Here is a 25646-nt window from a genome sequence, read left to right as displayed (position 1 = left end):
AGAGAGAGGAGAGACAGACAGAGAGAGAGAGCGAGGAGAAGAGAGAGGTGATGAGAGGAGAGCCGAGAGAGAGAGAGAGAATGTAAATGGAGGTCTTGGAGGGAGACATGCTATAATTCAGAGATTTTATGAAACCTTTCTTTTATACTCAGTTATTGACACACACACTCCAACATCTGAATTAATAACATATACAAAAGCATTAACTGCAATGATGCCATGTAACACCCTCCATTGCATATCACCAGTACCCTTTTGTACCGGTGGCTTGTAAAGTGCTCTCCATGCTGGCTTTACCTTGTCAACAAGGCCCAGTTTTACCCTCCAAGGAGTGTCTTTTCAATTCATCTTTATTTAAAACCTTGACACACTGCCTATATAACTCCTTCCCATTCACGTCATCCAAACCCACCTCATCCAAACCCACCTCATCCAAACCCACCTCATCCAAACCCACCTCATCCAAACCCACCTCATCCAAACCCACCTCATCCAAACCCACCTCATCCAAACCCACCTCTTCCAACCCTCTCAAATCCAGTACTAAAGCCTTTCTGTTTGACTCTGGGATATTGAGTGTAATCCTTAGTCTTGGAAATGGGGCGTCTTCATCTTGTCTTTTTGTAATAACTCTTGAGCATAATCCCCTCTTCTACTGACAGAGCCTTCCTGTAACTTCCCAGCAGTTGTCTGACAATCCTTTCCAACCTCACCCCCAAATGTTCAGCCCCCCGTCTTCCATCCATTAATGTGGGCCCAGCCATGTCCATTAACCTCTTTAGGGTGATGGTTTTGCCCTTCAGCATCATCTTGGAGAAGTGTGGAATAGCTTCAGTTGTACAATCCAGTCTTGCCCCATACACCAGAGGTTCCTCCAGCAGCCAATGCACTGACTCAGCCTTAGTGCATCTGGACACCTTCATTATACTCCAAACCCTAAGAAGGCCTCTGTAAAACGGAGGTACTCCATCCCTATAAATCTGGCTACTAACAACCAAAAATAAAGCCTTCTTTAAACCTAATCCCCCTACCTGCTGTATTACCAGGCCTGCCACCCCTCTCCACAACACATTTTCCGGTCCATAAAGCAACCTTTGAATAAACTGAAAAACGGAAAGCAGCACCCCTACTAGCAAGATGTAGAAGACCTTGTCCCCGTTCCTCTTTTTACAAATACAAAACACTATGTGGAACCCAATGATATTTATCCCCTCAAAAATCTACAATAATTGCCTGTATCTTGGCCAGAAGGCCAGACGGTGGCTCTAAACATGACAACCGATTCCACAGTGCAGAAGCAACCACATTATTAACAATAATAGTGTCCCCCTATATGACATACGAGATAGCAGCCATATGACATACAAGATAGCAGCCACCACCATCTCCTCATCCTCCCTTCCACCATTTCAACCACATTATTAACAATAATAGTGGCCCCCTATATGACATACGAGATAGCAGCCACCACCATCTCCTCATCCTCCCTTCCACCATTTCAACCACATTATTAACAATAATAGTGGCCCCCTATATGACATACGAGATAGTAACCATCTCCTCATCCTCCTTCCACCATATCAACGAGGTTATTAACAATAATAGTGGCCCCCTATATGACATACGAGATAACAACCAACGCCATCTTCTCATCCTCCCTCCACTATTTCAACCACCCCATTCCAATTTTTTCCCATAGTTCCCTCATCCCCTAGCTACACTCCAAGATACTTGAACCCTCCCTTACACCATTCCAACCCCCCTGGCAAAGCCATGATCCCTCCAGACCATTTCCCAATCTGTAAAGCACAACTTTTTTTCCCCCATTTTACCTTTTGTAGAGGTTATTCCTTTAAACCGATCAACCATGAGACTCAAACTATCCACTTTCGCTTGATTTTTTTCACCAAAATAACTACATCATCAGCATATGCTGAGAGACCAATAGGAGGAATACCCTCTGAAAGGTTGACCCCTTCAATGTGACTTCTAATGTTATTTAGTAGTGGCTCTATAGGGATGGTATACAACATTACAGACAACGAACACCCCTGCCTAATTCCTCTACACACTTTAAAATGAGCACTCAAGCCACCGTTAACTTTCAATACACTTTCAATGTCACCATATATCACCCTGATCATGGCAGTAAAACCAGAGCTGAAACCAAACGCCTCCAAAGTGGCCCCATAGAGGTATTGATGTTCAACTCGGTCAAATGCCCTTTTTCTGATCAATTGAAATTAGACCAGCATCCAACCCAACAGCCCTAGAGACGTCCAGAACATCCAGAATCAGGGAAATGTTATCCTCTATCTGCCTGCTGGGAACACAGTAGGACTGGTCCATATGATTTGAAATGTTATCCCCTATCTACCTGCTGGGAACACAGTAGGACTGGTCTGTATGATTTAAAATGTTATCCTCTATCTACCTGCTGGGAACACAGTAGGACTGGTCTGTATGATTTGAAATGTTATCCTCTATCTGCCTCAACACAGTAGGACTGGTCTGTATGATTTGAAATGTTATCCTCTATCTGCCTCAACACAGTAGGACTGGTCTGTATGATTTGAAATGTTATCCTCTATCTGCCTGCTGGGAACACAGTCGGACTGGTCCGTATGATTTGAAATGTTATCTGCCTGCTGGGAACACAGTAGGACTGGTCTGTATGATTTGAAATGTTATCTGCCTGCTGGGAACACAGTAGGACTGGTCTGTATGATTTGCCCCATCACCTCCCTCAGCCTGGTGGACAAAGCTTTGGACAGGATCTATTAATCAGTGCACATTAAGGCCACCGGCCTCCAGTTCTTCACCTCCATAGGGTCACCCTTTTCTGGCAGTAGGGTGAGGACAACCCTTCTGCAGCTTAACGGTAGTAACCCTCCGGTCAAACTATCGTTAACTACTGCTAGCCAATCCTCTCCCAACATAGCCCAAAAATACTTAAAAAAGTCAACAGGAAGCCTATCAATACCCGGTGCCCTTCCATTTCCCATGCCTTTTAAAGCAGTGTATAACTCCTGCAAAGACAATGGTTGCTCTAGTTCAACCTGAGCTTCTGCAGCCACCTGTGGGAGCCCACCAAGGAACTGCTGTGTCACTGTTTTATCCTCTTTGTACTCACACTTGTAGAGCTCAGCATAGAACTCTACTGTCCTCTTTCTAATTTCACTGGTAGAGCTCAGCATAGAACTCTACTGTCCTCTTTCTAATTTCACTGGTAGAGCTCAGCATAGAACTCTACTGTCCTCTTTCTAATTTCACTTGTAGAGCTCAGCATAGAACTCTACTGTCCTCTTTCTAATTTCACTGGTAGAGCTCAGCATAGAACTCTACTGTCCTCTTTCTAATTTCACTTGTAGAGCTCAGCATAGAACTCTACTGTCCTCTTTCTAATTTCACTGGTAGAGCTCAGCATAGAACTCTACTGTCCTCTTTCTAATTTCACTTGTAGAGCTCAGCATATAACTCTACTGTCCTCTTTCTAATTCCACTTGTAGAGCTCAGCATAGAACTCTACTGTCCTCTTTCTAATTTCACTAGGGCTAGTGAGCTCTTGTCAAACAGCTGATTTGATGCAATGAATAATAATTATTTGTCCATTCTTTTTCTCTAAGCCAAAGAAAAATTTGGATGAGGCATCCATTTCAGAGATTCCCTGAAACTTACTTCTCACCAATGTCCACTGTGCTCTGATACCCAGCAGGTCTGCCAATGCCCCCTGTACTCTGATACCCAGCAGGTCTGCCAATGCCCCCTGTACTCTGATACCCAGCAGGTCTACCAATGCCCCCTGTACTCTGATACCCAGCAGGTCTGCCAATGCCCCCTGTACTCTGATACCCAGCAGGTCTGCCAATGCCCCCTGTACTCTGATACCCAGCAGGTCTGCAAATGCCCCCTGTACTCTGATACCCAGCAGATCTACCAATGCCCCCTGTACTCTGATACCCAGCAGGTCTACCACATCCCCCTGTACTCTGATACCCAGCAGGTCTACCAATGCCCCCTGTACTCTGATACCCAGCAGGTCTGCCAATGCGGCTTTTTTCCTCTTGAGTGCCTGAATATGGCCTCGATCTCCTGTGGCCTCAACCAACACCAGGAGTTCCACTATTTCAGACTCTAGAGCGTTCATTCATCTGGTGATATCTCTGGTGACATTCATTGTGTATTGATTACAGAATTGTTGAATCTGGATTTTCCCTATATCCCACCACTGTTGAAGGGATACAAAACTGGCCTTTTCAAACCTCCGCCTCTTCCAGAAAAAACTAAAACATTTCCTAAAGTGAGCGTCACTCAATAAAGTTATATTAAAATGCCAGTATGCACTTGTGGGTTTTACAGCGTTAATGTCCATCACCTCTGTTATTAAACAATGATCAGAAAATCCCACTGGGGTTTTCACACTTGATTTACAGACCTGAGATTGATGCTCAAAACAATAAAACCTATCTAACCTGGTCAGAGAGATGGTGTTCTCTCAACATTAGACCATGTGTTCTGTCTCCTACCTCCATGTTGGCTCCAAACATCACACAGTGTTACAATAAAACCTAATCTAACCTGGTCAGAGAGATGGTGTTCTCTCTCACATTAGACCATGTGTTCTGTCTCGTGCCTCCATTTTGACTCTGCCAAATATCACATAGTTTATGTGTTACAATAAGGCGTTTTTAAAAAGTCCTTGAGGCTATATGAGGTTCTTTGTGATTTCTATCTAAATCACTGACTGCAGTTAAAATCCCCAGCAATAAATACTTCATTATCAGTGTTACATTTCTCAATGGTATTTGACAACTACCTCTACTGGGGCAAATACATTTATTAAACACATAGTGATGTTTTCACATCTCTAACTTTTAATAACCTCCCCTCAACTTCCTATTCAACCTCATATGACAAAGGCAACAAAACTTTGGAGAACAGGATAGCCACACCCCCACTTTTTGAGTTTTTATGCCTACACACCACTGCCCCCCCCCCCCCCCCCCACACACACTCCTGTTGCCACATTTTCCATACTACTATGCATTTCTTGTCCGTGTCTCACCTCGTTTACGTTTAAAGAAGACATGTTAAAACTGCTCATGGCTGGGAAAAGAAATACAGAGGAAGAGACAGAAAACACATCTCTTTACAGAGTTAAGGCTGCGACTGAACTTTCATGTCCTTTAGAATATACCTCACTTGTCTCCTGACCACTTTCTTTATGACATCAGAACCACTTTCTTTATGACATCAGAACCATTTTCTTTATGACATCAGAACCACTTTCTTTATGACATCAGAACCACTTTCTTTATGACATCAGAACCACTTTCTGTATGACATCAGAACCACTTTCTTTATGACATCAGAACCACTTTCTTTATGACATCAGAACCACTTTCTTTATGACATCAGAACCACTTTCTTTAGTCTAGCAATTTCACACCTCCACCCGTTATTTTCGACATCAGAAACTTTCAGGAAAAAACAATCAGTTTCATTATAATCCTGTATATATTTCTTCTCTTTTGTCAAATTCAGAAATGTACATACTTTTTCAATCCCATACCTCCCTTCCACCCCATTTCTCTCGCTATTTTGTTGTGACGCATCAGAGGCCTCACTATCATCCCCAGAAGAGAACTCCACCGTCTCTACAGCCTGTTTATCCTCAGCTGATTTATCATCTCTACTTCCTGTTAGAATTAGAACCTTCATCACCCCTTAAATTCTTCCTCTTACTCCTCGGTACTTTGAAAACAGCTGCTTCATTTTACATTGCTTCACTCTCCTCTTGAACTCCCATTTCATTCTTCAGCACCCCCTCAGTGATCTCAATCGCAGTCTCACCTACTGTCCCACCCCCCCCCCCTCTTTTCCCTGCTCTACCACAACTGCCCCCATAGCCACATTGCTCTCCTTTCCTATTTTTTCCCACCACATCTGCCCACCTTCTCCCTTCTCCTGAACCCTCAGCCTGTTCATCTCTTCTCCTGAACCCTCAGCCTGTTCATCTCTTCTCCTGAACCCTCAGCCTGTTCATTCCTTCTCCTGAACCCTCAGCCTGTTCATCTCTTCTCCTGAACCTTCAGCCTGTTCATTCCTTCTCCTGAACCCTCAGCCTGTTCATTCCTTCTCCTGAACCCTCAGCCTGTTCATTCCTTCTCCTGAACCCTCAGCCTGTTCATCTCTTCTCAGTGGTGCTTTAGCTGCACCAGCGGTGCTCGGCGCGCTCATTCTCTGGACAATTACGCACCAAATGCCCCTCTCTTCCACACCCAAGGCATTTCATTGATTCAGTAGAAGCGTAGAACACATAATCAAACCCATAAGTCTTGAAACTGAACGCTAAATTCAGTTTGTCAGTATCCTTCTTTAAAATCCCTTTAAATCACTTTTCTCCTATGAGATACGACATGTTTCAGCAAAGGAGGTTTGAATCCAAAAATAACCTTCTCTATTGTACAGTGAGGGAAAAAAGTATTTGATCCCCTGCTGATTTTGTACATTCTCTTAAAGGGAGTGGTCCTAATCTCAGCTTGTTACCTGTATAAAAGACACCTGTCCACAGAAGCAATCAATCAATCAGATTCCAAACTCTCCACCATGGCCAAGACCAAAGAGCTCTCTAAGGATGTCAGGGACAAGATTGTAGATCTACACAAGGCTGGAATGGGCTACAAGACCATCGCCAAGCAGCTTGGTGAGAAGGTGACAACAGTTGGTGAGATTATTCGCAAATGGAAGAAACACAAAAGAACTGTCAATCTCCCTCGGCCTGGGGCTCCATGCAAGATCTCACCTCGTGGAGTTGCAATGATCATGAGAACGGTGAGGAATCAGCCCAGGCCGACACACTACGCCGTGAAGGACTGAAATCCTGCAACGCCAGCAAGGTCCCCCTGCTCAAGAAAGCACATATACATGCCCGCAATGAACATGTGAATGATTCAGAGGACAACTGGGTGAAAGTGTTGTGGTCAGATGAGACCAAAATGGAAACCTTAATGACTTGGAGAAGATCTGCAAAGAGGAGTGGGACAAAATCCCTCCTGAGATGTGTGCAAACCTGGTGGCTAACTACAAGAAACGTCTGACTTCTGTGTTTGCCAACAAGAGTTTTGCCACCAAGTACTAAGTCATGTTTTGCAGAGGGGTCAAATACTTATTTCCCTCATTAAAATGCAAATCAATTTATAACATTTTTGACATGCGTTTTTCTGGATTTTTTTTGTTGTTATTCTGTCTCTTCACCCCATGCCGCCGACTATGATTTTCAAACTCTACACCTCCACGAGTGGCCCTTACAACCTGCCCCGCCCGCTGGTTGCGCCCTCGAGAGAACCAACCCACCAACCCTATACATACTTAGAGGATGAGAGAGAGAGGATGAGAGAGAGAGGATGAGAGAGAGATAATGAGAGAGAGAGAGAGAGAGAGAAAGAGAGAGAGAGAGAGAGAGAGAGAGAGAGGGAGAGAGAGAGAGAGAGAGAGAGAGAGAGAGAGAGAGATAACTAGCAGGACACAAGTTAATAAAGGGAAAAGCAAACAAACCATTTCTGATGGATAGAGAGTGATGGGAAAACAACATCAGACACACACCCCTCCACAGTTTTTAACTTGATCTATCATCAAAAACACATTAAAGATTCACTGTGCAGAAATCACTCCGCCATTTCCTGGTTGCTACAATTCTAATAGTTCACCTAATTTCTGTTTATGTGACAAAACAAGCAGTGTTTGTTTAGAGAATCATTGTACCGTTTAAACCCATAGATGTAGCCAGCTATATGCTCTCTTGGGTAAATAAATTCCCCAAAAAGTTCCAGTAGGCTGATAATTTTGAATGTGCACTGTATTACTGTATTGTATTGAACTACACTATATTATATGGACTGGAATTACGCACATCGTTTAAACCATGATAAAACAGAAGAGAACATGCGATTCTGGTGGAGCGCATTCGGCCTACAAAGTTACAAGTATAGGCTAGCGAATTTGATATTCATTTTTAAATATATATTTTTTTATTTTTTTATTTCACCTTTATTTAACCAGGTAGGCAAGTTGAGAACAAGTTCTCATTTACAACTGCGACCTGGCCAAGATAAAGCAAAGCAGTTCGACACATACAACAACACATAGTTACACATGGAGTAAAACAAACATACAGTCAATAATACAGTACAAAAACAAGTCTATATACAATGTGAGCAAATGAGGTGAGATAAGGGAGGTAAATGCAATAAAAAGGCCACGGTGGCGAAGTAAATACAATATAGCAATTAAAAAACACTGGAATTGTAGATTTGCAGTAGGTGAATGTGCAAAGTAGAAATACTGGGGTGCAAGGGAGCAAAATAAATAAATAAATATATAAATACAGTAGGGGATGAGGTAATTGTTTGGGCTATTTATAGATGGGTTATGTACAGGTGCAGTGATCTGTGAGCTGCTCTGACAGCTGGTGCTTAAAGCTAGTGAGGGAGATAAGTGTTTCCAGTTTCAGAGATTTTTGCAGTTCGTTCCTGTCATTGGCAGCAGAGAACTGGAAGGAGAGACGGCCAAAGGAGGAGTTGGCTTTAGGGGTGACCAGAGAGATATACCTGCTGGAGCGCGTGCTGCAGGTGGGTGCTGCTATGGTGACCAGCGAGCTGAGATAAGGCGGGACTTTACCTAGCAGGGTCTTGTAGATGACCTGGAACCAGTGGGTTTGGCGACGAGTATGAAGTGAGGGCCAGCCAACGAGAGCGTACAGGTCGCAGTGGTGGGTAGTATATGGGGCTTTGGTGACAAAACGGATGGCACTGTGATAGACTGCATCCAGTTTGTTGAGTAGAGTATTGGAGGGTATTTTATAGATGACATCACCGAAGTTGAGGATCGGTAGGATAGTCAGTTTTACGAGGGCATGTTTGGCAGCATGAGTGAAGGATGCTTTGTTGCGAAATAGGAAGTCAATTCTAGATTTAACTTTGGATTGGAGATGATTGATGTGAGTCTGGAAGGAGAGTTTACAGTCTAACCAGACACCTAGGTATTTGTAGTTGTCCACATATTCTAAGTCAGAACCGTCCAGAGTAGTGATGCTGGGCGGGCGGGAAGGTGTAGGCAGCGATCGGTTGAAGAGCATGCATTTAGTTTTACTTGTATTTAGGAGCAGTTGGAGGCTACGGAAGGAGAGTTGTATGGCATTGAAGCTCGTCTGGAGGGTAGTTAACACAGTGTCCAAAGAAGGGCCAGAAGTATACAGAATGGTGTCGTCTGCGTAGAGGTGTATCAGAGACTCACCAGCAGCAAGAGCAACATCATTGATGTATACAGAGAAAAGAGTTGGCCCAAGAATTGAACCCTGTGGCACCCCCATAGAGACTGCCAGAGGCCCAGACAACAGACCCTCTGATTTGACACACTGAACTCTATCGGAAAAGTAGTTGGTGAACCAGGCGATGCAATCATTTGAGAAACCAAGGCTATTGAGTCTGCTGATGAGGATGTGGTGATTGACAGAGTCGAAAGCTTTGGCCAGGTCAATGAATATGGCAGCACAGTATTGTTTCTTATCGATGGCGGTTAAGATATTGTTTAGGACCTTGAGCGTGGCTGAGATGCACCCATGACCAGCTCTGAAACCAGATTGCATAGTGGAGAAGGCACGGTGGGATCAAAATGGTCGGTAATCTGATTATTAACTTGGCTTTCGAAGACCTTAGAAAGGCAGGGTAGGATAGATATAGGTCTGTAGCAGTTTGGGTCAAGAGTGTCACCTCCTTTGAAGAGGAGGATGACCGCAGCTGCTTTCCAATCTTTGGGAATCTCAGACGACACGAAAGAGAGGTTGAACAGGCTAGTAATAGGGGTTACAACAATTTTGGCAGATAATTTTAGAAAGAAAGGGTCCAGATTGTCTAGCCCGGCTGATTTGTAGGGGTCCAGATTTTGCAGCTCTTTCAGAACATCAGCTGACTGGATTTGGGAGAAGGATAAATGCGGAAGGCTTGGGCGAGTTGCTGTGGGGGGTGCAGTGCTGTTGACCGGGGTAGGGGTAGGGGTAGCCAGGTGGAAAGCACGGCCAGCCGTAGAAAAATGCTTATTGAAATTCTCAATTATAGTGGATTTATCGGTGGTGACAGTTCCCTATCCTCAGTGCAGTTAAAAAACACACAGGCAGTTAGCTGGGAGGAGGTGCTCTTATTCTCCATGGACTTTACAGTGTCCCAGAACTTTTTTGAGTTTGTGTTGCAGGAAGCAAATTTCTGCTTGAAAAAGCTAGCCTTGGCTTTTCTAACTGCCTGTGTATATTGGTTTCTAACTTCCCTGAAAAGTTGCATATCACGGGGGCAGTTCGATGCTAATGCAGAACGCCACAGGATGTTTTTGTGCTGGTTAAGGGCAGTCAGGTCTGGGGAGAACCAAGGGCTATATCTGTTCCTGGTTCTAAATTTCTTGAATGGGGCATGCTTATTTAAGATGGTGAGGAAGGCATTTTTAAAGAATAACCAGGCATCCTCTACTTACGGGATGAGCTCAATATCCTTCCAGGATACCAGGGCCAGGTTGATTAGAAAAGCCTGCTCGCTGAAGTGTTTCAGGGAGCGTTTGGCAGCATGGAGGTCGTTTGACCGCTGACCCATTACGGATACAGGCAATGAGGCAGTGATCACTGAGATCTTGGTTGAGGTGTATTTAGAGGGCAAAACAGCAGAGGTGTATTTAGAGGGCAAGTTGGTTAGGATGATATCTATGAGGGTGCCCGTGTTTACGGCTTTGGGGTTGTACCTGATACGTTCATTTATAATTTAATAATAGGGCCTATTTGTATAATTAGACAGCTAAATATCAGGCTAAAACTGCATTGAATGTATTACCTGAAAAAGGTAGACTAAGACATCTATATATAGGGCTATATATCTATATAGAACAGGATTATCTATTTCTGATGCAATTTGAAGGGAGTTTATGGAGAGAAAGAGGGAGACTGCGAGAGAGTGCTCGCTCGTGCACAGATTTTAAAGCAACGATATTCGAGTGACAAGCTGTTTTTAAAACGCTGCAGCTGCAATTAAAAAAACAATTAAAAATCTTTACAATTAAAAAAACAAGGTGACCCTTAAAAGCCAGATGGAGATGTATAAATTAGACGCCATTCAGTTGGTGAACGGCACTCCACACTGAGATGGGCTGTCTGTCTCCATTCAGTAGGGAACGGCACTCCACACTGAGATGGGCTGTCTGTCTCCATTCAGTATGGAACGGCACTCCACACTGAGATGGGCTGTCTGTCTCCATTCAGTAGGGAACAGAGCTCCACACTGAGATGGGTTGTCTGTCTCCATTCAGTAGGGAACAGAGCTCCACACTGAGATGGGTTGTCTGTCTCCATTCAGTATGGAACGGCACTCCACACTGAGATGGGTTGTCTGTCTTCATTCAGTAGGGAACAGAGCTCCACACTGAGATGGGTTGTCTGTCTCCATTCAGTGTGGAACGGAGCTCCACACTGAGATGGGTTGTCTGTCTCCATTCAGTAGGGAACGGAGCTCCACACTGAGATGGGTTGTCTGTCTCCATTCAGTAGGGAACGGAGCTCCACACTGAGATGGGTTGTCTGTCTCCATTCAGTAGGGAACGGAGCTCCACACTGAGATGGGTTGTCTGTCTCCATTCAGTAGGGAACAGAGCTCCACACTGAGATGGGTTGTCTGTCTTCATTCAGTAGGGAACAGAGCTCCACACTGAGATGGGTTGTCTGTCTCCATTCAGTAGGGAACGGAGCTCCACACTGAGATGGGTTGTCTGTCTTCATTCAGTATGGAACGGCCCTCCACACTGAGATGGGCTGTCTGTCTCCATTCAGTAGGGAACGGAGCTCCACACTGAGATGGGTTGTATGTCTCCATTCAGTAGGGAACGGAGCTCCACACTGAGATGGGTTGTCTGTCTTCATTCAGTATGGAACGGCCCTCCACACTGAGATGGGTTGTCTGTCTCCATTCAGTAGGGAACAGAGCTCCACACTGAGATGGGTTGTCTGTCTCCATTCAGTAGGGAACAGAGCTCCACACTGAGATGGGCTGTCTGTCTCCATTCAGTAGGGAACAGAGCTCCACACTGAGATGGGCTGTCTGTCTCCATTCAGTAGGGAACGGAGCTCCACACTGAGATGGGCTGTCTGTCTTCATTCAGTAGGGAATGGAGCTCCACACTGAGATGGGCTGTCTGTCTCCATTCAGTAGGGAACGGAGCTCCACACTGAGATGGGCTGTCTGTCTCCATTCAGTAGGGAACTGCCCTCCACACTGAGATGGGTTGTCTGTCTCCATTCAGTAGGGAACGGCACTCCACACTGAGATGGGTTGTCTGTCTCCATTCAGTAGGGAACGGCACTCCACACTGAGATGGGTTGTCTGTCTCCATTCAGTAGGGAACGGAGCTCCACACTGAGATGGGCTGTCTGTCTTCATTCAGTAGGGAATGGAGCTCCACACTGAGATGGGCTGTCTGTCTCCATTCAGTAGGGAACGGAGCTCCACACTGAGATGGGCTGTCTGTCTCCATTCAGTAGGGAACTGCCCTCCACACTGAGATGGGTTGTCTGTCTCCATTCAGTAGGGAACGGCACTCCACACTGAGATGGGTTGTCTGTCTCCATTCAGTAGGGAACGGCACTCCACACTGAGATGGGTTGTCTGTCTCCATTCAGTAGGGAACGGAGCTCCACACTGAGATGGGTTGTCTGTCTCCATTCAGTAGGGAACAGAGCTCCACACTGAGATGGGTTGTCTGTCTCCATTCAGTAGGGAACAGAGCTCCACACTGAGATGGGCTGTCTGTCTCCATCCTGAGCATTGATCATGCAGAGAAGCTCGATTTAGACATGGCATATCATTTAACGCCATTTCACGCCATGCTCTTCATATACTGTAAATCATTTATTATAATTTAACGGTTTCTCCTTGTTATTTATATTGGGAAAAGGAAGTGGTTTTGGGCGGTAAATCCCAGTAAATCTCGATATCCGGGTTCCCGCCATTCAATGCTACCCTCTGTCCTGTCACGTACCCAGCCGTCCCTCTGTCCTGTCATGTCCCCAGCCGTCCGTCCCTCTGTCCTGTCATGTCCCCAGCCGTCCGTCCCTCTGTCCTGTCCTGTCCCCAGCCTTCCCTCTGTCCTGTCATGTCCCCAGCCTTCCCTCTGTCCTGTCATGTCCCCAGCATCCCTCTGTCCTGTCATGTCCCCAGCATCCCTCTGTCCTGTCATGTCCCCAGACGTCCGTCCCTCTGTCCTGTCATGTCCCCAGCCTTCCCTCTGTTCTGTCATGTCCCCAGACGTCCGTCTCTCTTTCCTGTCATGTCCCCAGCCTTCCCTCTGTCTTGTCATGTCCCCAGCATCCCTCTGTCCTGTCATGTCCCCAGCCGTTCCTCTGTCCTGTCACGTCCCCAGCCGTCCGTCCCTCTGTCCTGTCCTGTCCCCAGCCTTCCCTCTGTCCTGTCCCCAGCATCCCTCTGTCCTGTCATGTCCCCAGCCGTCCCTCTGTCCTGTCATGTCCCCAGCCGTCCGTCCCTCTGTCCTGTCATGTCCCCAGCCGTCCGTCCCTCTGTCCTGTCCTGTCCCCAGCCTTCCCTCTGTCCTGTCATGTCCCCAGCATCCCTCTGTCCTGTCATGTCCCCAGCCGTTCCTCTGTCCTGTCATGTCCCCAGCCGTTCCTCTGTCCTGTCATGTCCCCAGCCGTCCCTCTGTCCTGTCCTGTCCCCAGCCTTCCCTCTGTCCTGTCATGTCTCCAGCCGTCCGTCCCTCTTTCCTGTCATGTCCCCAGCCTTCCCTCTGTCCTGTCATGTCCCCAGCCGTCCCTCTGTCCTGTCCTGTCCCCAGCCTTCCCTCTGTCCTGTCATGTCTCCAGCCGTCCGTCCCTCTTTCCTGTCATGTCCCCAGCCGTCCCTCTGTCCTGTCCTGTCCCCAGCCTTCCCTCTGTCCTGTCCTGTCCCCAGCCTTCCCTCTGTCCTGTCCTGTCCCCAGCCTTCCCTCTGTCCTGTCCAGAATGAGTGTCTGCTTTGTCTGTAAGTTTTCAGTTGAAATGAACTGAGGTTGACAGTTCAGAGCCTGGGGAGACTTGAGTCAGAGAAGCACCAGTCCTGGCAGAGAGATGACACATACAAACCTCTGAGAGGGAACACAGCCTTGACTTAAATCTGAACAGATTGAATATTATCTCTCATCAAAAATACAAACCTGAAACATAAAGTAACTTCCTACGTACACGTCCCCAGTCGCCCCTCTGTCCTGTCACGTCCCCAGCCGTCCCTCTGTCCTGTCACGTCCCCAGTCGCCCCTCTGTCCTGTCACGTCCCCAGCCGTCCCTCTGTCCTGTCACGTCCCCAGTCGCCCCTCTGTCCTGTCACGTCCCCAGCCTTCCCTCTGTCCTGTCACGTCCCCAGTCGCCCCTCTGTCCTGTCACGTCCCCAGCCTTCCCTCTGTCCTGTCACGTCCCCAGTCGCCCCTCTGTCCTGTCACGTCCCCAGCCTTCCCTCTGTCCTGTCTCGTCCCCAGCCTTCCCTCTGTCCTGTCACGTCCCCAGCCGTCCCTCTGTCCTGTCACGTCCCCAGCCTTCCCTCTGTCCTGTCACGTCCCCAGCCTTCCCTCTGTCCTGTCACGTCCCCAGTCGCCCCTCTGTCCTGTCATGTCCCCAGCCTTCCCTCTGTCCTGTCACGTCCCCAGCCGTCCCTCTGTCCTGTCACGTCCCCAGCCGTCCCTCTGTCCTGTCACGTCCCCAGCCTTCCCTCTGTCCTGTCACGTCCCCAGTCGCCCCTCTGTCCTGTCCAGAAGGAGATTTGTACGGGTCTGTTGTACCGTACATTTTCTGTTTAAATCAAATTGAGTTGACATTCTGGGCCTGAGGGAGACCTGAGGAAGACCTGAGGAAGACAGTCAGAGCAGCAACAGGTGGTCTATGCCAGACTTTAGGAGTTGTTGCTCTCCTGTTCTGTGATTGTTCATTCACTGTGATGACCTCTTGTTTCTGTCTGCATGTGTGATGCGTCTGTGTTTGTGACGTTTCTGGGAAGTACACTTTATTAAATACATTTTGATTTAAATCGATTTGACTGTTTTGGGCCTTTGGGAAGATATGAAAGTAAAATCTCTAAAAGTACTCCTCTCTTCTTCTGCCCATCCCTCTCAAGTGACTAAGACTAACCTGGCAGTACATGAGGACAAGAACAGGGTTCCCTATGTGAAGGTGAGTCAAACTGTTATCAGCTGAGGTGATGATTTAATGTTAACTGACCATCTATGGTTGTTTTCTACATTGGAGACGTGTCATCTTCCTAACGCTAACTTTTTGGACTGTCATTTGTTGAATTGTATCCCAGGGCTGCACTGAGCGTTTTGTCTCCAGCCCAGAGGAAGTGATGGATGTTATTGACGAGGGAAAAGCCAACCGCCATGTCGCTGTCACCAGTAAGTCCAAATGACACTTAGTACATTGTATAGTGTGAAGTCACGTCTGTAGAGAAACTCTGCAGATTCTTCTATAGTGTCTGGGGGGGGGTGGGGGGGTCTGTCATATTGGTTTACTATCTCTGATCTCTGTTGCTATTTCTGTTACTACCTCTGTTGCTGCCTCTGTTACCACCTCTGTTACTATCTTCTCTTCTCCTCTCTTCTCTCCTATTTTCTCCTTCTCTCTTCTCCTCTCTTCTCCACCCCTCTCCCCTCTTCTCCCCTCTTCTCCCCTCTCCTTCTCTCTTCTCCTCTTTTCTCCACCCCTCTTCTCCTCTCTCCTTCTCTCTTCTCCTCTCTTCTCCACCCCTCTCCCCTCTTCTCTTCTCTTCTTCTCTCTTCTCCTCTCTTCTTCTCTCTTCTCTTCTCTTCTCCTCTCTCCTTCTCTCTTCTCCTCTCCTTCTCTCTTCTCCACTCTTCTCCACCCCTCTCCCCTCTTCTCCTCTCTTCTCCTCTCTTCTTCTCTCTTCTCCTCTCTTCTCCTCTCTTCTTCTCTCTTCTCCTCTCTTCTTCTCTCTTCTCCTCTTTTCTCCTCTCTCCAGATATGAATGAACACAGCTCCAGGAGTCACAGTATCTTCCTGATCAACATTAAACAGGAACACGTGGAGACAGAGCAGAAACTGTGTGGGAAGCTCTACCTAGTGGATCTGGCTGGGAGTGAGAAGGTAAGAGTTCACTACATGTGTTCACTAAATAGACCCCAGGGGACCTATTTTCCCTGGCTGGGAGTGAGACGGTAAAGGACAAGACACTCCATAATGAACTTTGATCAACTGCTGGGTGTCGATGAACGGTGGCGTTTAAGCAATTAGAATGTTCGGTGGTCAAAGGCCTGAAAGCAGAGGCTAGTGTGGTAATGAACTAGCTTTAACCAGGAAGCAGAGGCTAGTGTGGTAATGAACTAGCTTTAACCAGGAAGCAGAGGCTAGTGTGGTAATGAACTAGCTTTAACCAGGAAGCAGAGGCTAGTGTGGTAATGAACTAGCTTTAACCAGGAAGCAGAGGCTAGTGTGGTAATGAACTAGCTTTAACCAGGAAGCAGGGGTTAGTGTGGTAATGAACTAGCTTTAACCAGGAAGCAGAGGCTAGTGTGGTAATGAACTAGATCTTGATTACATACTTGTTTCTGTGTAGATATAAATCAAATCAAATCAAAAAACAATAACGAGGCTATATACAAGGGGTTACAGTACCGAGTCAATGTGAAGGGGTATCAGGTTAGTCGAGGTAATTGAGGTAATATGTACATGTAGGTAGAGGTATTAAAGTGACAATGCATAGATAATAGATAATAAACAGCAAGTAGCAGCAGTGTAAAAAAAGGGGGGGCAATTTGATTAGCTGTTCAGCAGTCTTATGGCTTGGTGGTAGAAGCTGTTAAGAAGCCTTTTGGTCCTACACTTGGCGCTCCGGTACCGCTTGCTGTGCGGTAGCAGATAAAACAGTTTATGACTTGGGTGACTGGAGTCTTTGGCAATTTTTAGGGCCTTCCTCTGACACCGCCTGGTATATAGCTTCTGGATGTCAGGAAGCTTGGCCCCAGTGATGTACTGGGCCGTACGCATTACCTTCTGTAGCGCCTTGCGGTCGGAGGCCGAGCAATTGCCATACCAGGCGGTGATGCAATCGGTCAGGATGCTCTCGATGGTGCAGCTGTATAGCTTTCTGATGATCTGAGGACACATGCCAAATCTGTTCAGTCTCCTGAGGGGCAATAGGCATGTATGAGTCTGGTTCTGTGTAGCTGTACAGCGTGTATGAGTCTGGTTCTGTACAGCGTGTATGAGTCTGGTTCTGTGTAGCTGTACAGCGTGTATGAGTCTGGTTCTGTACAGTGTGTATGAGTCTGGTTCTGTACAGCTGTACAGCGTGTATGAGTCTGGTTCTGTACAGCGTGTATGAGTCTGGTTCTGTACAGTGTGTATGAGTTTGGTTCTGTACAGTGTGTATGAGTCTGGTTCTGTACAGCGTGTATGAGTCTGGTTCTGTACAGCGTGTATGAGTCTGGTTCTGTACAGCGTGTATGAGTCTGGTTCTGTACAGCTGTATAGCGTGTATGAGTCTGGTTCTGTACAGTGTGTATGAGTCTGGTTCTGTACAGCGTGTATGAGTCTGGTTCTGTACAGCTGTACAGTGTGTATGAGTCTGGTTCTGTACAGCGTGTATGAGTCTGGTTCTGTACAGTGTGTATGAGTCTGGTTCTGTACAGCTGTACAGCGTGTATGAGTCTGGTTCTGTACAGCTGTACAGCGTGTATGAGTCTGGTTCTGTGTAGCTGTACAGCGTGTATGAGTCTGGTGCATAATCTCCTGTACTGTATGTGTTTGTAGTGTCCCTCCTTATACATGACTAACTATATATGACCAGATCAGATGTGATATATTTCCCCCAGGTCAGTAAGACAGGAGCAGAGGGAGCTGTGTTGGATGAAGCTAAAAACATTAACAAGTCACTGTCTTCCCTGGGCAACGTCATCTCTGCTCTGGCCGAAGGAACTGTAAGTCTAGTCCTCCTGTTACATCCCTAATTGGTTTTGTGAAATGGAATGTAAATAAATAGATGTTCTAATTAATTAACTTCAAAGTGGAAAGTGGACCCCATGATGTAGAGGGTTATTTTGAAGCTGCCTGTGTTTGGTTCAGCAATTCATGTCTGCTCTCTTCTTTCTCTCTCCCCCCTCTCTCTCTCTCTCTCTCCCCCCTCTCTCTTTATTTCTCTCCCCCCTCTCTCTCTATCTCTCTCCCCCCCTCTCTCTATCTCTCTCCCCCTCTCTCTCTATCTCTCCCCCCCCCCTCTCTCTCTCTCTCCATCTCTCTCTCTCTCCCCCACTCTCTCTCTCTCTCTCTCTCTCTCTCTCTCTCTCTCTCTCTCTCTCCCCCACTCACACTCTCTCTCTCTCTCTCTCTCTCCCTCTCTCTCCCCCCACTCTCTCTCTCCCACTCTCTCTCTCTCTCCCCTCTCTCTCCCTCTCCTCTCCCCCTCCATCCCTCTCCCCCCTGTAGAAGACCCATGTCCCGTATCGTGACAGTAAGATGACCCGTATCCTGCAGGACTCTCTAGGGGGAAACTGTAGGACCACCATGTTCATCTGCTGCTCTCCATCCAGCTACAACGACCAGGAGACCAAGTCCACACTCATGTTCGGACAACGGTAAAACACACACACACACACACACACACACACACACACACACACACACACACACACACACACACACACACACACACACACACACACACATTGCATTATTCTCTTCATTGAGCTGACACAGTCCTCTGAAATGTGTTCTGATATAAAGACTTTCTCTCAACTGGAATTGAATCATCATCAAACCACAATTAAGTTTATACACTGACTGTTCACAGTCACCCATTCCTCCTCTGAGGAGCCTCCACTGGTCCTCCCATTCCTTCTCTGAGGAGCCTCCATTGGTCCTCCCATTCCTTCTCTGAGGAGCCTCCACTGGTCCTCCCATTCCTCCTCTGAGGAGCCTCCATTGGTCCTCCCATTCCTTCTCTGAGGAGCCTCCATTGGTCCTCCCATTCCTTCTCTGAGGAGCCTCCACTGGTCCTCCCATTCCTTCTCTGAGGAGCCTCCACTGGCACAAACTGTCATGACTTCCGCCGAAGGCGGTCCCTCTCCTTGTTCGGGCGGCGTTCGGCGGTCGACGTCACCGGTCTTCTAGCCATCGCTGATCCACTTTTCATTTTCCATTTGTTTTGTCTTGTTTTCACACACACCTGGTTTCAATTCCATCATTACATGTTGTGTATTTAACCCTCTGTTCCCCCCATGTCTGTGTGTGGTATTGTTTGTTATAAGTGCTTGTGCACATGTGTTTTACTGGTGCGCGTCGGGTTATTGTGCCCATATTTTGTATTTCTTATGTCGTTGGTTTTACTATTAAACTGCTCCGGCTATTTACCAAGTTCTGCTCTCCTGCGTCTGACTTCCCTGCCACCAGTTACGCACCCCTCACACAAACATCCCTGTGAAGTCAGTCTAAATGAAAGTATTAGTAATTTACAATACCCAAAACCATTCTGTGACTTTATTAAACCACGGGGAACCATTCTGTGACTTTATTAAACCACGGGGAACCATTCTGTGACTTTATTAAACCATGGGGAACCATTCTGTAACTTTATTAAACCACGGGGAACCATTCTGTGACTTTATTAAACCGCGGGGGAAAAAGCTATTAACAGTACTGATGATTTTGAACGAGTTTTATTCGTTTTAAAAACTGCTGGCTGCGCAACGAATTTCCCTGTGGGGACCAATGAAGTTTGAATCAAATATAATTGTTATTGTTATGTGGAATTGATTGAATTATGTCTCTCCTCTCCCCACCCAGAGCTAAGACCATCAGGAACACAGCCTCAGTGAACTTGGAGCTGACGGCAGAACAGTGGAAGAAGAAATACGGGAAGGAGAAGGAGAAGAACAGGGTGATGAAGGAGACGGTCCAGAGACTGGAGGCTGAGCTGAACCAATGGAGAAACGGGGAGGCCGCCCACGGAACTGGCACGTCAAGTAGCACACACACACACACACTCATACATAGACTCGTGCATGCGCTCACGCACACACACACACACACGGAGCACGAATACACATGTACACACTCACACACACATACACACACGGAGCACGGACACACAGGTATACACTAACACACACACACACACACACAATAAATAGCCCGATCACTAGAAATAGACATCCATTTTGGACGTTTGAAAATGTCCTGAGAATGTCGATATCCGCCTTCCTGTTGCCCAGCACTGGAACCCGTGATGCTCTGACCACTGCTCTGTTGCCCAGCACTGGAACCCGTGATGCTCTGACCACTGCTCTGTTACCCAGCACTGGAACCCGTGACGCTCAGACCACTGCTCTGTTACCCAGCACTGGAACCTGTGATGCTCAGACCACTGCTCTGTTACCCAGCACTGGAACCCGTGATGCTCTGACCACTGCTCTGTTACCCAGCACTGGAACCTGTGATGCTCTGACCACTGCTCTGTTACCCAGCACTGGAACCCGTGATGCTCTGACCACTGCTCTGTTACCCAGCACTGGAACCCGTGATGCTCTGACCACTGCTCTGTTACCCAGCACTGGAACCCGTGATGCTCTGACCACTGCTCTGTTGCCCAGCACTGGAACCCGTGATGCTCTGACCACTGCTCTGTTACCCAGCACTGGAACCCGTGATGCTCTGACCACTGCTCTGTTACCCAGCACTGGAACCCGTGATGCTCTGACCACTGCTCTGTTACCCAGCACTGGAACCCGTGATGCTCTGACCACTGCTCTGTTACCCAGCACTGGAACCTGTGATGCTCAGACCACTGCTCTGTTACCCAGCACTGGAACCCGTGATGCTCTGACCACTGCTCTGTTACCCAGCACTGGAACCCGTGATGCTCTGACCACTGCTCTGTTACCCAGCACTGGAACCCGTGACGCTCTGACCACTGCTCTGTTACCCAGCACTGGAACCCGTGACGCTCTGACCACTGCTCTGTTACCCAGCACTGGAACCTGTGATGCTCTGATCACTGTGCTACGCTCTAGCAAGCCGTGAGATTGAATATTTGATGATACTTGATGGTATGAGGTCTGTTGGTTTGCAGAGCCTTCTCCAAACCATAGTCCTAACCTTAATTAATGACTTAACTTTTAACCTTTGAGTTGTTTGTGTTTTAACCCTGTAACCACGCGGAATTAACCCTGTAGCCACGCGGAATTAACCCTGTAGCCACGCGGAATTAACCCTGTAGCCACGCGGAATTAACCCTGTAACCACGCGGAATTAACCCTGTAACCACGCGGAATTAACCCTGTAACCACGCGGAATTAAACCTGTAACCACAGGGAATTAATCCATCAAAAATAGACATTCATCCATAATACGTCACATTTCTAAGGGAAACTATGAGATCTGGTTGCACTAAAAGGCACACACACATACTTGAGTTTAAACACACACACACACACACACACACACACACACACACACACACACACACACACACACACACACACACACACACACACACACACACACACACACACACACACACACACACACACAGTATAGTATCTCCCCTAATGTGGTCTGCCATCTTCATGATCCACTGACCCCCACCAGGTGAGGAGGTTCCTGAGCTGGATCTGTTGAGTCCCGGGGCTGTGCCGGTTGAGTGTCTGATACCCAGAGAAGATAGCCTGGGTCGACTCCTCAGAGAAGACAGTTCCTCTTCCAGTCTGAGTCGATTCCCCAGAGAAGACAGTTCCTCTTCCAGTCTGAGTCGATTCCCCAGAGAAGACAGTTCCTCTTCCATAGTGATTAGGATCTCAGAGGAGGAGAGACAGAAGTACGAGGAGGAAATACGCAAACTCTACAAACAGCTGGATGACAAGGTCAGGGTTCAGACACACAATGAAACTTGCTAGTGAAGTTTGTGTTTGATGTAACATAAATGGAGTGTGTTTGTCTCTGATGGAGATGCATGATGAACAATTTTACCCATAAGGCTCCTCTGTACAACATACCTGTTTTTGTGTGTGTGTGTGTGTGTGTGTGTGTGTGTGTGTGTGTGTGTGTGTGTGTGTGTGTGTGTGTGTGTGTGTACACAGGACGATGAGATCAACCAGCAGAGTCAGCTGGTAGAGAAGCTGAAGGAACAGATGCTGGACCAGGAAGAGGTAGAAGACATTCTTTATTTCCTCATCTATCTTCCTCTGTCTCTCAACAGTATCTTCCTCTGTCTTCCTCGATCCCTCCAGAGGAAGAGGTACAGTAGAAGACATTGTCTTTATTTCCTCTTTTACCCAATCTATCTTACTCTATATCTCCCTCTCTATCTTTCTCTCTCTCTTCCTTCCTTCCTCTCTATCTCCCTCCCTCTCTCTCTCCCTCTCTCTGTCTCTCTCTCTCTCTCTCTCTCTTCCTTCCTTCCTTCCTTCCTTCCTTCCTTCCTTCCTTCCTTCCTCTCTCTCTCTCTCTCTCTCTCTCTCTCTCTCTATCTCCCTCTCTCTGTCTCTCGCTCTCTCTCTCTCTCTATATATATATATCTTTCTCTCTCTCTCTCTCTCTCTCTCTCTCTCTCTCTCCCTCTCTCTCTCCTTCCCTCTCTCTCTCTCTCAATTCAATTCAATTCAAGGGGCTTTATTGGCATGGGAAACATATGTTAACATTGCCAAAGCAAGTGAAGTAGATAATATACAAAAGTGAAATAAACAATACAAATTTACAGTAAACATTACACTCACAGAAGTTCCAAAAGAATAAAGACATTACAAATGTCATATTATGTATATATACAGTGTTGTAACGATGTACAAATGGTTAAAGTACAAAAGGGAAAATAAATAAGCATAAATATGGGTTGTATTTACAATGGTGTTTGTTCTTCACTGGTTGACCTTTACTTGTGGTAACAGGTCACAAATCTTGCTGCTGTGATGGCAGACTGTGGTATTTCACCCAGTAGATATGGGAGTTTATCAAAATCGGGTTTGTTTTCAAATTCTTTGTGGGTCTGTGTAATCTGAGGGAAATATGTGTCTCTAATATGGTCATACATTGGGCAGGAGGTCAGGAAGTGCAGCTCAGTTTCCACCTCATTTTGTGGGCATGTGTGCGAATAGCCTGTCTTCTCTTGAGAGCCAGGTCTGCCTACGGCGACCTTTCTCAATAGCAAGGCTATGCTCACTGAGTCTGTACATAGTCAAAGCTTTCCTTAATGTTTGATCAGTCACAGTGGTCAGGTGTTCTGCCACTGTGTACTCTCTGTTTAGGGCCAAATAGCATTCTAGTTTGTCTGTTTTTTTGATAATTCTTTCCAATGTGTCAAGTAATTATCTTTTTGTTTTTTCATGATTTGGTTGGGTCTAATTGTGTTGCTGTGCTGGGGCTCTGTGTGGTCTGTTTGTGTTTGTGAACAGAACCACAGGACCAGCTTTCTAAGGGGACTCTTCTCCAAGTTCATCTCTCTTAAGGTGATGGCTTTGTTATGGAAGGTTTGGGAATTGCTTCCTTTAAGGTGGTTGTAGAATTGAACAGCTCTTTTCTGGATTAGCGGGTATCGGCCTTGTTCTGCTCTGCATGCATTATTTGGTGTTTTACGTTGTACACGGAGGATATTTTTGCAGAATTCTGCATGCAGTCTCTCAATTTGGTGTTTGTTCCATTTTGTGATTTCTTGGTTGGTGAGCGGAACCCAGACCTCACAACCATAAAGGGCAACTGATTCAAGTATTTTTAGCCAGATCCTAATTGATATGTCGAATTTTATGTTCCTTTCGATGGCATAGAAGGCCCTTCTTGCCTAGTCTCTCAGATCGTTCACAGCTTTGTGGAAGTTACCTGTGGTGCTGAAGTTTAGGCCGAGGTATGTATAGTTTTTTGTGTGCTCTCGGGCAACGGTGTCTAGATGGAATTTGTATTCGTGGTCCTGGCATCTGGACATTTATTGGAACACCATTATTTTGTCTTACAGAGATTTAGTGTCAGGGCCCAGGTCTGCCAGAATATGTGCAGAAGATCTAGGTGCTGCTGTAGGCCCTCCTTGGTTGGTGACAGACCAACCAAGGTCTGTCTCTATCTCTCTCTCTCTCTCTTCCTCGCTCTCTCTCTCTCTCTATCTCCATCTCTATCTCTCTCCCTCTATATATCTCCCTCTCTCTATTTTTCTCGCCATCTCTATCTCCCTCTCTCTATCTATCTTCCTCCCTCTCTCTCTCTATCTATCGCCCTCTCTCTAAGTTGGCCATTTTATGACTGTTGTAAATACCTGCAGGAACTCTCTCTGTTCCACTCTGCAGAAATGGAAGTTAAAAATCCCTTTGTTACAACAGAGAGAGAATTTGTAGTACTGTGACATCCAAGATTGGATAATGAAACAATTTTTCTGTAATCCAAACATTTGGAATGGTCTGTGGGTATTTTTTTAAAATTTAACTAGGCAAGTCAGTTAAGAACAAATTCTTATTTTCAACGACGGCCTAGGAACAGTGGGTTAACTGCCTTGTTCAGGGGCAGAACGACAGATTTGTACTCAGGGATTCAAACTTGCAACCTTTCAGTTACTAGCCCAATGCTCTAACCACTAGGCTACCCTGCCGCCCCATTTAAAGAACAATCCTGTGGAATTCATTACGATTTGGTGATGTCATTACAGACTGTAGACAACATAACTGTATCTCTGAAAGTGTACATTTCCCAGTTGTCAGGTTTACTTCTAAATTTTGTGGAATTTATAGGATTAAATATGAAACTATTTGTGAGAAGATGAAATGTGATGTTAGCCTTCTAAATGAGTAAATAAAAAATCATATAAAAGTTCTACCCAGTCAGTGACTACGCCCACGTGAGCACAGATATTATGTAGACGTACATAAAACCCCTCGTGAAGAATTAACATATCAGACCAAGCAGGTGGACGGTGTTGAACCAGACTTCATGAATGATTAGACTCTACCAGACCAGAAAAAACATGGAGCTGCACGTTGAAATGGTAGGAATGTAAATCTCTAGAGACCAGTACATTGCCGGGTTGCTACGGGCGTGTAAATTGGTTCTAGCTCTACATTAGACCAGCGTGACAGACAGCGTTAGATCTGAAAGGTACGAAATGGTTAGAAACTCTGACACTCTCTCTCTCTCTCTCGAAGAAGACTAAACAGGAACATTCAGCTGTTTAAGTACCTTGGTCTAGTAAACTCTACAGAGAACCACCGGGTGGTACTCTGAAAGATCCATTCTAACGAACACTTCCTCTGGAAGAACCGGTTTAACAGACACTCCGAGACAGAGAAGGTACAGCTACAAAGGACAAAGTGACATCTGGTGGACAACAGAGACTTACACAACCAGAGACTTTCTATCGAATTACTCCCCGTAGATGGATCGAGTGTTTTCAACAGAGACAGCAAAGACATACACACGTAAATATGTACATTGCAATTCTTTGGAATGAGCAGCCGTTCATGTGCAAAGTATTTGCATTTCCATGAGCATAGTTATCAGCTGTACGATAGTGGAATTCCTTTGTCTCTCCCTTTCTCTCTCTTTTGAATCCGCCATTTTGTGTAACAAGCCGTCATATCGGTTTAGTCCACTAGGGACT

At 46.4% G+C, this 25646-nt stretch overlaps 1 protein-coding gene across 1 annotated transcript in view; it reads left to right on the top strand.

Annotated features, from left to right (window-relative positions):
• LOC115207181 (kinesin heavy chain) overlaps nt 1-25646 on the top strand; it is a 120945-nt gene that overhangs the window by 57767 nt on the left and 37532 nt on the right. Inside the window, exons 3-11 of the mRNA XM_029774163.1 lie at nt 15183-15238; nt 15372-15459; nt 16044-16168; nt 17896-18000; nt 18506-18654; nt 19862-20035; nt 20290-21093; nt 21654-21936; nt 22153-22221. Coding sequence (XP_029630023.1) covers nt 15183-15238; nt 15372-15459; nt 16044-16168; nt 17896-18000; nt 18506-18654; nt 19862-20035; nt 20290-21093; nt 21654-21936; nt 22153-22221 — 1853 coding nt within the window. The remainder of the gene's footprint in view (nt 1-15182; nt 15239-15371; nt 15460-16043; nt 16169-17895; nt 18001-18505; nt 18655-19861; nt 20036-20289; nt 21094-21653; nt 21937-22152; nt 22222-25646) is intronic.

The sequence above is a fragment of the Salmo trutta genome, chromosome 14, assembly GCF_901001165.1.
Source record: "Salmo trutta chromosome 14, fSalTru1.1, whole genome shotgun sequence".
Taxonomy (NCBI): Eukaryota; Metazoa; Chordata; class Actinopteri; order Salmoniformes; family Salmonidae; genus Salmo; species Salmo trutta.
Note: the sequence above shows the minus strand (reverse complement) of the source record. Positions and strands in the feature narration are given on the sequence as shown.